The sequence below is a fragment of the Pelodiscus sinensis genome, chromosome 11 (assembly GCF_052426305.1).
Source record: "Pelodiscus sinensis isolate ZL-2025 chromosome 11, ASM5242630v1, whole genome shotgun sequence".
Classification (NCBI taxonomy): Eukaryota; Metazoa; Chordata; order Testudines; family Trionychidae; genus Pelodiscus; species Pelodiscus sinensis.
Window position 1 is genome coordinate 4,290,965 of NC_143062.1, and position 13,830 is coordinate 4,304,794.

At 41.7% G+C, this 13,830-nt stretch overlaps 1 protein-coding gene across 4 annotated transcripts; it reads left to right on the forward strand.

Annotated features, from left to right (window-relative positions):
- The first annotated feature begins 9 nt into the window (after nucleotides 1–9).
- On the forward strand, nucleotides 10–13,774 carry MKRN2OS (MKRN2 opposite strand). 4 transcript variants are annotated; one of them, XM_006117627.5, is made up of 5 exons: nucleotides 10–1,629; nucleotides 4,244–4,313; nucleotides 5,834–5,883; nucleotides 8,019–8,181; nucleotides 10,084–13,774. In XM_006117627.5, the coding sequence occupies exons 1-5, from the start codon at nucleotides 1,539–1,541 to the stop codon at nucleotides 10,325–10,327; spliced, it is 618 nt and encodes a 205-aa protein (XP_006117689.1). In that variant the 5' UTR covers nucleotides 10–1,538; the 3' UTR covers nucleotides 10,328–13,774. The 4 variants fall into 4 exon arrangements, with proteins under 4 accessions (XP_006117689.1, XP_025037712.1, XP_025037711.1 ...); XM_025181927.3 differs by lacking the exon at nucleotides 4,244–4,313 and having other exon boundaries at nucleotides 10–502; nucleotides 958–1,629; XM_025181926.3 differs by lacking the exon at nucleotides 4,244–4,313.
- Nucleotides 13,775–13,830: the final 56 nt, after the last annotated feature.

A 13,830-nucleotide genomic window follows, 5' to 3' on the forward strand; every position in this document is an offset into this window, starting at 1 on the left:
CCCGTTTGGTAGACTCAGTGGTGCCAGCAGTGCAGTGGGCCTAAGGCGAGCTCCGGGGCAGAGGCCCAGGCAGGAGCTAGTCCATGCGGGGAGCCACTTTAAAACCAGCTCCCCTGGCGGGCCAGCGGCCTGCCGCCCTGCCCTGTTGTTTCTGATACTGAGGCGGCAGCTCAGTGTGAGCTCCCCGGTCTGGTGCAAGCTGGGAATGAGCCAGGCTGCCTGCCTGCCTGGCTCCTAATACACTTTAAATACAGGGCTGCAGCGAGGGTAGGGCCTGGATCCAGCGTGAACCAGGACTGAGCCAGGCTGCTGGCCAGCTTGCTAAAAAATTAACTGGGGGGGGGGGGGGCAGTCTATAGCATTAATTTGTAAGATTTTGCTGCTCAGTTAATTGATTATATTATTATATCCCTAGTTGTCATAGTGGGCTATTCAGCTGCATAGCCATGCCTCTGCATAGGAGCCTAAAGGAAATGCCGGTTGCTTCCAGGAGCCACCTGGGGTAAACAGTGTCTAGAATCTGCACCCCTCCCTTCTGCTGTACTCCCTCCCCCCCCCACACACACACACACCAAAACTCCCTCCCAGAGCTCTCACCCCAGCTCCTCAGTCCCAACCCAGAACCCACACCCTCATTTCCAGTCCTAATCCATAGCTTGCACCCTCTGCCATAGCCCTCATCCTCTGCACCATAATCTCCATTACAATCCCAAACCCCCACCCACACTCTGAACTTCTCATCTCCAGCCCCACACCAGAATCCCTGGAATCACACCAGGGTTCAGTTTGGCCCTGTATCTATTACATTAGCTTATAAAGCAAATGATAGTGAAGATTGCTATGTATAGACACAAAATTCAAGCTGAAATAGAGATAACCGCTTTAGATTATTACTAGAAAAGCAACATTATGGACAATACCATTCTTGGAACTGAGAAATCTTTTTTGTTGTTTTAGAATCTACAGAGAGGAGATGTTGCAAACAATTCAGCTTTAATATCAAGGAACAAAGCTTGTTCAACCTATATTTTCTGTACTGTTGATGAGCATTTATGTTCTTGTATACTAAATGCTAATTGTAAAACCTAGCAGGTACAGAGACCTAGAGGGGAAGATCGAGAACTGAACCAAAGCAAAACCATGTATATATTCTCACTGTAAAACTTCTCAACCCAATTCTTAATATAATATTAAAATGAGCACTAGCTCTTTAAGAGGTTGTCTGAACACTGTCTCGTTACTAATTATCCTAACAGTGAGTGGTTAAGTGGGCTGTCAGTCTGTATGACATCACTGAATAACATCCATTCCTAATGCAGTGATCCACCTGAACCCTGAGTGAGATTGTTGTAGGCAGCTAAAGAAGGTAGTTTCAGAAAGCTTCTATTTGTACAAGTAGTTGGCTAAAACAATGCAGTCCTTGGACTCAGAGAAAGGTTTAGTTAAGTTCAGCCATTGTAAGAAGGACATATTTTGCTCCTGCGTGCCCGAGCTCTGCCCTATTTGTGGGCAGAGTCTAAACTTCAGGAGATTAGAAGATGCACCTGTCAGCATTCCTAGCCCTTTTGTCAACGGACATAGGCAGAAATGTTCATTTTTACTTACACCTACTACAGGAACATTTCTTAGGTATGGATATTTTTAGTTTTGTTATCATTGCTAAATGAAGTGTTTCCTAATGTTTGCTTGCAGCATTTTGTTGTGTTAATATATTTACTGCTTCCAGGGCCTAACACTACAAATAGTGTTCCACCAAAGCCAGTGGAACTATTCGGGTCTGTAAAATGTTCCCGGGTAACTCCTTGAGCAGAAACTGAGTAAAATTTCAGAATATATCTCTTTCTTGGCAATTTTTCTAATATGTACCAAACTGAACAGCTGGTGTATGTGAACATGGCTGTTTTAATTTTTATGGTTGTTTGGATCATGTTGTATTACTGATTACATAGGGGGAATTCTCATTTAATATTTTATATATTTTTGTTTGAAGAAAATATGTAATTTATTTTATAAAATAGTAGAATTAAAGATGATGTTGAAAGATTCTAAATACTTAAAACAAAGAGTTATAGACATATGCCAGTTTTCTCCTTTAAAGGGAAAGATGTTAGTGTTCATGCTCAGATGGTAATTTAAAGAATGACTTTTCAATTAAGTCAAACTGAATGATGTTCCTCATTCATCCTCTTTCATGGCAGCCTCCTTCGCAGCAGCAGCAGCCGCCCATGTCCACAGGAGGGGTCCCAGCTCCCCACTGAGATACCCCATAGACAGGGGCTGCTGGACCAGGTGCAAGCCAGGACTGAGCAAGTCCAGCTCAGTCTTGGCTTGCCCTGGTCCAGAACTGCTGCGGCTCTGCATCTTAAATGTAATAAGGGCCACCTGGCTTTTACTACATTTAAAATGCAGAGCAGCAGCAGTCCCAGCTTGCACCCGCTGGGGGCCTACCCCCGCTGCGGCTCTGCAGTTTAAATGTAGCAGGAGCCGGGCTGCTTGCATACCTGGCTCCTACTACAATTAAACTGCAGAGCCACGGTGAGGTTAGCTCCTAGACTGGTGCCAGCCAGTACAGAATGCCCTCCCTTATTGACTAATCGAAAAATTGTATTGACTACAGTACATGATTTAGTCAGTTACCCATCTCTTAAAATCCTTATTTTACACTGTTCCAGGCACCTTAAAAACTGCAGCTGTAGTGGTTTTGCACAGTTTAAATTAATTTCAGTACCTTTAATATTTACTGGTCAAAGCTACCAAACAAAAGCCTAGGCAAATTTTTTTTTCTCTGGAAGTGATTACGTTTTTGAGCATGTTGCAAAGATGGTGATTATCAACATTTGCAATATAATAAGATGAAATGTTGTTACATTGCGTATTCTTAATTGTCAACGTATCTCACAAATTATTACAATCGTTTTCTGTATTTTCAGTTGAAATTTGCTGACTAATCAGTCTCACAATGAAGGTTGTACACAGTAAGAGTAGGTTGGGTGCCCATAGCTTGTACTGCATAGTGGCTAGATGGAACATTAGCATGACCATACTGGGTCAGACCAAAAGTCCATCTAGCCCAGTATCCTGTCTTCTGACAGTGGCCAATGCCAGGTGCCCCAGAGGGAGTAAACAGAATAGGAACCATCAAGTGATTCCTTTCTCCTCATCCATTTCCACCCTCTGACAAACAGAGGCTACAGACACCATTCCTACTCATTCTGGCTAATAAATATTGATGGACTTAACTTCCATGAATTTATCTAGTTCTTTTTTGAATGGTGTTAAAAGTCCTGGTTTTCACAAATTTCTCTGGCAAGGAGTCCTATAGGCATACATTTTAAAAACAATGAATAGTCCAGCAGCACCTTAGAGACTAACAAAAAGTAGATGGTATCATGAGCTTTCGTGGGCACAACCTACTTCTTCAGATAAATGGAGTTTAAGGGGTCCAGATTCCTAATAAATAGCAGAGAAAGAGGGGATGGGGAGGGAAAGGAGAAAAAATGGGAAAAGAATAGTCAGAGTGTCCATGCTAAATGAAGTTGATAGACTGTGTTCTAAGTACTCTTAAGTATCCAGTGTTTGGCTTTTTATGTCACTAGGATGTGGAGTATAGCGGGTAATCCAGTTAAGGTCTTTGTTTAAACCTCTATTGTAGATATCAAACTTGTAAATTGAATTAAACTCTGCAGTTTCCCTTTCAGGCTGGTGTTAGAAATTGGCTTGTAATAATATGGAAACTTGAGATTCATTAATGAGTGCTCGGACAAGTTAAAACATTCCCCAACAGGTTTCTGTGTTACCTTTTCGAATATCTGATTTTCATCCATTAATCCTTTATCATAGAGACTGTCCAGTTTGGCCAATTTACATGGCAGAGGGGCATTGCTGGCACTTGATGGCATGGATCACATTGGTGGATGTCCAGTTATATGAACCTCTGATGTGGTGGTTTATGTGGTTAGGTCCTGTGATGATATTGCTTGTATTAATGTGTGGACAGAATTTGATTGTGGGGTAGGGGTTTTCCTGAGTGAGTATGATGGTGGTATGTTTCATGGTTGCTGGAAAGAATTTGTTAGAGGTTAGGGGGTTGTCTGTAGGCAAGGATTGACCTGTCTCCCAAGACCTGTGATAGTGAGGGGGATCATTTTCCAGGATAGATTGTACATGGTTGTTAATGTGCTGGAGTGGTTTAAGTTGTGGGCTGTAGATGATGACAAGTGGAGTTGTGTTGTTTTCTTTGTAGGGCCTATCTTGAAGAAGCTAATGTCTGAGTACTCGTCTGGCTCTGTGAATCTGTTTTTTCACTTCTCTGGGTGGGTATTTTCATTTTAAGAATACTTGATATAGATCCTGTAGGTCTTTGTCTCTGTCTGTGGGATTGGAAGTATAAATATATTTGAATTCTAATGTAATACTTCTCCATTTGTTAGCTTTTGTACTTACTATGTAACTGCTAGTCTGCCTTGTAGATATTTTTACTATGCAATTGCCATTATTCATGCCGTACTAATCTCTGAAATATTCTAAAAGTGTGTTTTTAAACTCAGCGACGCTTAAGTATTATTGCTAGAGATGACAATACACAGTTCACTACGGGGCCTCAGTCAAAATGCTTAGTGAACAAAAATGGCAATTTTGATAAAGGTTGAACCTATCTAGACTTTTCTGGTCCGGAAATATCCATGGTCCGGCATGGTTTTAATTAGCCGGATGTCAACTTATCACAGGGATAAGCCAAATGTCCTGTGGTCCCATAAAGTTTGTTTACAGCCACCAGTAAGCAGTGAAAGTGTTGGTAATGCTGCTAGACAACATTGACCTACCGTGGTCTGGCAGACTCTCTGGTTCAACAGTCAAGTCCAGAGTGCTAGACTAGAGAGGTTCAAGCTGTACTAACATATACATCTACTTTAACATAGGTCCATATACTTGTACAAAATGAAAAACTGATTGTTTTGCTCAGGCCTGTTGTAGCGCCTATGAGCTACTAAGAGGGAAAAGAGCCTTTTCAGGGTATATTTAATAGACTGGGAGGGGAAAGCAGTAAAAATGTTTGTGTTCGAGAGTTAAAGCCCAGCAATACCTACAAGAAATAATGAATTCTCAGTCATGATGTGGAGAAATCCTTGTAATATTATATTTTGTATTAAGATCTTGTCCTTTTGGATATATCTTTAAGTGTTCTTATAGAATCTCTGTAACATTTCTCCTATAACTTTGTATTAAGATACATAGATCTTGTATGATAAAAAATGTCTTTTGAGCTCTCCCCTTTCCTTGATCGTCCTGTTGAAATGAATGAGGTGTGAATGGAGAATGAAAGGGGAGCACCTCCAGCAACAGTTGCAAGGGTGGAGAAGGTCTGGGAGCCAGATCTAAGACAATACCTGCAAAGTGAGCTCATGAAGAAGACTGGACATACAGAAGCCTTGGGAGTCAAGCAGCAAGTGCCTGCCCTTGGAAGAACTCTCTCTGAAGCAGCGTTAAGAAAGGCGAGGTGATGACTAATTGGCTGCATGAGAGGGATAAATAGGAGGCATCTTGCAGAGGGACCCCAGGTTTTTGTCTTGTAAACATGGGAGCATCGATCCGGATTGGCAGAAGCCTGGCTCCACCCCTCCCCCATCTAACTCACCTGGCCAGTGCAGTGAGGGGGAGCAACTTTGGTAACAACAAGACTGAGTGTGCTTGTGCGTGTGTGTGAGTGCATATGATAAGTATTGATTGATCTATGTATGTTCAATAAATGTGCTGTGTTGCCTTATCCCCCTGAAAAAGATCCCAGGTGCTTCTTTTAAGCACAGCAATGAAAACGTTCCCCTTTTTCTTTCAGAGGATACAATGGAAGCTCTGATCTCCATGTCGGAATAACCAATACTAACGGTAATAAGGGCTTTGAAGTTAATTTATCAACTTTTTTAAAAAGTTGTGTACGTACTTTAATAGGATTTGCAATGTATATCTTAGATTTGGTTTTACTCCTCTACCCTCGTGACATGACATTTGGGGCTAAAAAATAGTTTTTCTGTGTGAGTGCTGAATACATCTGAGCCAGTCAATTCTGGATTGTTAGGTAACACATGAGACTTGCCAAAGAAAAAAAAACATTTCCCTTTATTACAAGAGATCTGCAGTGAAATCCAGGCACTACTGAAATTTAGCATTAACTTTAATGGAGCTAGGATTTCACCAAAACTGAGCACTTGAATTCAGGATTCTGTTTTATAGAGCAAAGAGAACCCCAAACCAGAATCATTTAATATTATCCTTTCCAAACCCCACAAATTTTGGAAGTACAGACAAAAATGGAACCCACATTCAAAATCAAGCAAAGCCCCATTTTGTCCATCTTTAGCACAAAGAACTAATAAGTAGGCAGCCCATTTGTACTATGCCTTAATGAGAGTCAAAGCATGCTGAATTGTTTTGCTGGTTTTTAAGCACATTCTAAATTAAGGGGGCACTTGTCAGATTAAAAAATATTTTAAAAAAGAGGTCCTTGCCTACAGGCTATCATAATTTCTCTGATTATTATTAGTTTTTTTTTCATCTTGGACAATGGAAATAGAGGTCAGTTTTACTTTAATTTATAGTCTCTGGATTATTTAATAGGATCATAGAATACCAGGACTGGAAGGGACCTCGAGAGGTCATCGGGTCCAGTCCTCTGCCCTCAGGGCAGGACCAAATACCGTCTGGACCATCCCTGATAGACATCCATCTAACCTACTCTTAAATATCTCCAGAGATGGGGATTCCACAACCTCCCTGGGCAATTTATTCCAGTGTTTGACCACCCTGACAGTTAGGAAGTTTTTCCTAATGTCCAACCTAAACCTCCCTGGCTGCAGTTTAAGCCCATTGCTTCTTGTTCTATCCTCAGAGGCCAAGATGAACAAGTTTTCTCCCTCCTCCTTATGACACCCTTTTAGATACCTGAAAACGGCTATCATGTCCCCCCTCAATCTTCTCTTTTCTAAACTAAACAAACCCAATTCTTTCAGCCTTCCTTGTTTCATTTCATTTTAGGTTCTCCTCTACTAGCAGTAGGCTTCTATGTTTGGGTTGCAAATTTGGCAGAGGAACATTTATTTATTTTAAAAGAAAATCTGTTAAATCTGGAGTTAAAAAAAGCTTTTGGATTTCTATTTTGCAAAAGGTTATTTTTCAGAATCTTAAGTTTTAGGTCAGATTTATTTGTCACTGCTTTTTCACCAAATGCAAACTGAAATTACAGTATAAAAATGTGAACAATTTCATGATCAAGATTAGGAATGTTAAAATGAGGTTAATTTACTAATCGAGTAGTTGATAGAATTTTTTATCGACTACTCATTTAGTCAATAGGGGAAGGCAGCCTGGCTCAGTCCTGGCTCGTGCCAGGTCTGGGTCAAAAGCCCGCTGTAGCTCTGTAATTTAAAACACAGTAGGAGCTCGGGGGCAGGCTGCTCAGCTCCTACTGCATTTTAAATTGCAGAGCCGCAGCAGGGTCTGGTCCTGGACGTGGCAAGAGCAAGAACTGAGCCAGGCTGCCTGCCTGGCTGGAGCAGCTCCTGTCTGCGGTGGCCTGGGCTGGCTGGTCAGAGGACAGGGGCTGTTGCTTGAGCTACTTAAGCAGTCTCTGCCTATGGTGAGCCTGTGCCCACCACGAGTAGAGGCTGCTTCGCAGCAGCCTCTCCTACCCCACTCTTGCTGCCTCAGTATCAGTGGCAGCAGCAAGGAGTGGGGGGAGTTACACAGCAAGGGAGGGAATGTGAGTAGTCGATTCAACTGTCTGATAAGCCTAGGCTTATTGGGTAGTTGATTGCTCACTTACAACCCTAATCGAGATTAGACATACCAGAATATGATGTTTTAGGAAAAAATAATGGTTTGCAGGCTGTAGTAATTACTGTACTGTCATGAAGAGTGCCATTATGGAACTAAATATTGTAACTAGCTATCTCATCTTATATCAGTGGAACCTTATTTCTGATTCACCTCCCTTTCTAACAATCTGCTGCTGTTTATGTTTCCAGGTTTGGTGTATAATTACAATGAAACGGGGGTTCATAGAGTTGAACATGGGTGGGAACAATGCATTAGTATTTTACTAGTGCAGCCAGACATGTATGGACTGCTTAACCAGTGGGATAAGTACCTAGAAGAATTCTCTACTGGAGAGGCCTGGTTTTTTCACAGGTATGTAGTCTATCACATACATGTACCAGAATATAATTATTAAAGGTTGATGACTGGGATATTCAGCATTAGATCCTACTAAATTTGTGGTTCACAACCAGGATTGATTTACCCAGTCATATAGGAGTCAGTCTGAATAATCCCTGCCTACAAAACCACTTGAAAATCAACACCTCTGCTAACAGAATAGGGCACTTTGGGGGTAATTATTGAAGTAACAGAGAACTGTAATGGAATGCAGAATAAGCCATGATGTCTTAGCTTTACATCTAAATTAAACATTTGTGGAAAAGACCCATGTGCTGTGTTTCAAGGAAGCCTACACACTTTATTTATTGCTTGGTAATGTAGAGGATGCTGCAAAATATCTAATTCCCTCTTTTAATTTAAATTCATTTCTCTGTGGGGGGACATTAAACTATACCTTGCTTTTTACTGGAAGAGTAAAAATGACATGCAGTGGATGGTTCCTCCTGCTACTTTTGTTAATGGAATATATAAATGCAAGAGACAGCAGGAGTGGCAATTGAGTCAGACATAGATAACTTCCAGTAGCTTATGTTGTGGGCAACTTTATTTTGGCCAGCAGACTGTAATACCAGGCCCCATTTCCCATTCAAAGGTGGTAATTTAAAAACACATTTGAAAGTTATTAATGTGATAAAGAGTCATTTGTTATAAATAAAAGGATGGCAAACAAAAATCCCTTAGTCATCCTCAACGAACAGCAAGGGCACCTATTTTCCAGTGTTCCTTTATGACATTGATGCAACAAAAACACTTAAGTATGTGCTTTGTGGGGTGGGTCCAAGCACACTATAGGCATCCAAACAGTGGGAGACCGTGAATATATTCAGGCAATAACTTGTTTAGCAAAGCAGAAATCAGAGGTTATAACTATATCATGAATAAAAGCAGAAGAGCTTTGAAAATAAATAGCAGAAAGTTTTGAATTTGACTCAGTCCTCCATGCTACAGGTCTGCAGATGACTGGATTTCTGTAGGAATGGGAACTGCCTCTGAACAGGGCATAGAATCTGGTAAGGGACAGAGCAGCAGGTCTGTGCAGGGGTTTACAGGAGGACAAGTGCAGTATTACAGGAGGCAGTAAGACAAACAGCTGTGCAGGGGGAGGAAGACATGACATATTCAAGTTGACTGCTATTGCTGTGAAAATTCATAGGAAACACACTATTAACTTATAAGTGAGGTTAAGAAATATTCCAGAGATGAAAGGACAAGATATTTGCAACCTACTTTCAGCTTAGGTGGTTCCACAGGACTGTCCAACTAACTTTGAAGAACAATATTCTGGTTAAAAATGGAGGAAAGATCATATAAGAATGTTAATTTATCTTTAAAGTGTTCTAAACTCCATTTCAATTAATTACTAAAAAGTGTTTCTGCCCTTGCACTATATGTGCAATTTATTATTGCCAATGGGAATATAAAACACAGAGGATATGTCCCTAGATTAACATAACAGTATTTAATTGGTTTAAACTATGCTTCTAAGTAAATACCACAGTGAAAGAGTGGTCTGTCATGACAAAATTCACATAATTGGTTCAGTGATAGCTTTCTGAACAGGATAAAAGTGTGGCAGTTAACAAGGGGAAGCAACTGGTAAAAGCTACACATTTTATGTTTAAACATTGGAATTTGTTATTGATACATTAGAGCTGTAGAATGTACTTTTTATGCCCACAGTTTTCCAGCATCTCAGAGCATCAGATGGATATTCATTATTACAACTGCATTTAAGTACTAATATGAAGAGAATTTAAGCATTTTGGGAAGATGTATGCTTCTTTATCTCCACCCATAAAATATTATCTCCTCTTTTACACACACTATTTAAAGAACTAGTTTGTCTTATTAACCTGTTTTTCTGTTTCACAGGTATGATGAACACCACCACAATTGTTACACCTACGCGCTAACATTTATTAATTGTGTTTTGGCTGCACAAGGTAAGCAGCCAACAAGTAAAAGTGAATTCACAGAAAGATTTGTGATACCACAGACAAGGAAAGCTTCCAAGTATATCACTCTGTACCAGGAGGTAGCAGAAAATTATTTCTACATTAGTGACAGCCCTGATCAAGAAAAGAACAATTCTGAAGAGGACAAACTGTTACCTTAAAACAATCCTATTATGCAATGAAAACAGATCTACAGATAGGAAGCCTTTGGATCCAAGTTTCTCCTTCTTCTACCTGACATGCACTCCTGCAGTATTTGAACACACACTAGAACTCTGATACATCACAGAAGAGGATCATCCTTTTCACATCTCTCGAGGTATTAACAGGAGACAAGCTAACAATCTGTAAATATGATTGAGAAGAAAAAGACTTGCACAAGAGTGTTCTGGGATTCATAGAACCATAAAGCTGGAAGAGACTTCAGAAGGTCATCAAGTCCAGCCCCTGCTCTAGGCAAGACCAATTCCAACTAAATTAACCCGGCCAGGGCTTTGTCAAGCCGAGACTTAAACACCTCTAGGGATGGAGACTCCACTACTTTCTTAGGTAACCCATTCCAGTGCTTCACCACCCTCCTAGTGAAATAGTTTTTCCTAATATCCAACCTAGACCACTCCCACCACAACTTGAGACCATTGTTCCTTGTTCTACCATCCATCATTACTGTGAACAGCCTCTCTCCATCCTCTTTGGAACCTCCCTTCAGGAAGTTGAAGGCTGCTATCAAATCCCCCCTCACTCTTCGCTTCTTCAGACTAAACAGACCCAAATCCCTCAGCCTCTCCTCGTAGGTCACATGGTCCAGCCCCCCAGTCATTTTGGTTGCCCTCCACTGGACCCTCTCCAATGCATCCACATCCTTTTTGTAGTACGGGGCCCAGAACTGGACACAATACTCCAGATGTGGCCTCACTAGAGCCAAATAAAGGGGAATAATGACATCTCTTGATCTGCTGGCAATGCTCCTCTTAATGCAACCTAATATGCCATTAGCCTTCTTGGCTACAAGGGCACACTATTGACTCATATTCAGCTTCTCATCCACTGTAATCCCCAGGTCCTTTTCTGCAGAACTACTACTTAGCTGGTTGGTCCCCAACCTGTAACAATGCTTGGGATTCTTCCATCACAAGTGCAGGACTCTGCACTTGGCCTTGTTGAACCTCATCAGATTTCTTGTGGCCCAATCCTCCAATTTGTCTGAGTTACTCTGGACCCTATCTCTGCCCTCAAGCATATCTACCTCTCCCCCTAGCATAGTGTCATCTGCAAACTTGCTGAGGGTGCAATCCATCCCCTCATCCAGGTCATTAATAAAGATACTAAACAAAACCGATCCTAGAATCAATCCTTGGGGCACTCCGCTAGAAACCGACCGCCATCCTGACACCAAGCTGTTTATCACTACCCGCTGGACCCGGCCTTCTAGGCAGCTTTCTATCCATTTTACTGTCCATTTATCTAATCCACATTCCCTTAACTTGCTGGCAAGAATATTGTGGGGAAGATATATTGGCATTGGAAAAGATTCAGAAAAGGGCAAAAAAATTATTAGGGATTTGGAACAGTTCCCATATGAAGAGAGATTAAAAAGACTTGGACTTTTCAGATTAGAAAAGAGGAGACTAAGCGGGAATATGATAGAGGTCTATCAAATCATGACTAGTATGGAAAAAGTGAATAAGGAAAAGTTATTTACTTATTCCCACAATATAAGAACTAGGGGTCACCAAATGAAATTAACAGGCAGCAGATTTAAAACAAACACAAGGAAGTTTTTCTTCAGTCAGTGCACAGTCAACCTGTGGAACTCCTTGCCACAGGATGCGGTAAAGGCTAAAACTTTAACTGGGTTCATAAAACAGCTAGATAGATTCATGGAGATGTGATGGGGTGGACAAAGCCTGACCTTCCCACTGGAGGCCTTTCAGCACTCTGGCCAGCAGCAGGAGCAGTGGAGAGGTCCTCTGAGCAGGGTAGAGGGGCAGCCTTTACTGCAGCTAATCAGGATGCGGCAGGCTGCTATATAAGGAACTACTAGCTAAGGCCTGTCAGTTTCTTCTTGGAGCTCAACCCAGGCAGATCTCTGGGCTGATGGGGAACACCAGAACCTTGGACAGCTCTGAGTGGGAGCTGGGCCCTGTGACTAAAGGCTAGCCCAGTGGTCTCCAACCTTTTTACACCCAAGATCACTTTTTAAGTCTCAGAACAGGTGAAGATCTACCGCCCCGCCCCTTCCTTGAAGCCTCGCCCCCTCTATTCTCCTGTCCATCACTTGCTATCCCCAGCCCTTATACACTCCTGTTAAAGTTTATTTTTAAATTATGAAATATATAAAATTAAAAAGCACATGTTTATAGTTATCAAATAAATGGTCTGTTTTTAATTCATGCTATTTAAATGTCAAATGAAGCATTTACAATTATACATTTTGTTCTCTATTTTGTAAATCTAAAATCAAGTATTGATAATTATATATTTTTTCTTCCAATAACAAAGTATAGTACTATTGTAAATATTATATTGTACCTTCTTATTTTAACTACTGTTGCAAAGATAGCTAGAATAAAGTCATACTCCTCTCTCTCTCTAGGACTATTTTCCAGGAATCTTAGGGGGTAGCTGTGTTTGTTTTAGAAGTTACAGACTATGAGTGTTCCTGTGGCACCTTAAAGACTAACCAAAACATATAGAATCATGAGCTTTCATCAGATGAATTGGAGAAGAAATAACAGAAACCTAGATAGATAGATGGAGCAAAAGAAGTACCTGTCAATTGTAGGATCCCTGTTAATAAAGCTAATTAAGTGGGCTGGATGTGGATTAGATCCAATTTACTTAGTTCAAGTTCTGGGCACACAATGTTGAGAAGTCGAGGGGCTGTGTCCCCACTGTAGGAATGACTTACGGGACGTGGGCATGGAGAGGAACCCACGTAAGCATCCATTACTGTTTTCCAAACCAAGCACACCCGATACTTCCAGTGTCTGCTTTGTCTCCAGTGCTGGAGCTGTATTCAGGGCCACATAGTGACTTCCTGTCTGCTCCCTGGGCTGTGGTGCGGCTGCTTCTGGGGCTTCCTGCTTCTCTCTTGCCCCTCAAAGCCCCTTGCACCTCAACCCTCTGTCCCATACCCATGTCAGTATCCCACTCCCAGTACTTCACTCTCTTCAAAACCTGGGTGCTGGTAGCAGCTTCACTCTGCCCCACATAGGGACTCTCAGCCAGCCCCGTGAGGGGCAGCCTGGGGCTCTGCACGCAGGCTGCCAGGGAGCAGCTTTCTCCTGGGGTGGAGGGCATCTCACTGTCTCCCCATGAGGTGGGGGGCGCTACCTAGGAGAGTCTCTTGGGGAGCAGTCCACTAGTGGGTGCAACAGCAGCACACAGCCGAACGAGTGCACACGACCTCATTGTTGGCTCAAGGCAAAACTCATGCTGCTCACGGATGGAAAATCTTAAAGGGAACACTGGTGCTAACACACGCTCAATTCAAGCACCAAAGGCCTGTGTTTTTAGAGCATGGAGATCAGAGTTTATACAGTGCCTATGAGGCTCCAAATGTCCATAGCATGCAGTCTAGTGACTAGAGCAAAGTCCTAATATATGTGCATTTGTTACATATTTTACTGTTAGCAAGTCAGTGCAGTGCAGTTAGCTTTGA

What these genes read in the sequence shown, in the direction of transcription:
- MKRN2OS (XM_025181926.3), top strand. Translation starts at nt 1,412, where the DNA reads ATGCAGTCCTTGGACTCAGAGAAAGGTTTAGTTAAGTTCAGCCATTGT. An exon ending in CGGAATAACCAATACTAACG is followed by an intron (nt 5,884 to 8,018) that starts GTAATAAGGGCT and finishes TTATGTTTCCAG; the next exon opens with GTTTGGTGTATAATTACAAT. An exon ending in GAGGCCTGGTTTTTTCACAG is followed by an intron (nt 8,182 to 10,083) that starts GTATGTAGTCTA and finishes TCTGTTTCACAG; the next exon opens with GTATGATGAACACCACCACA.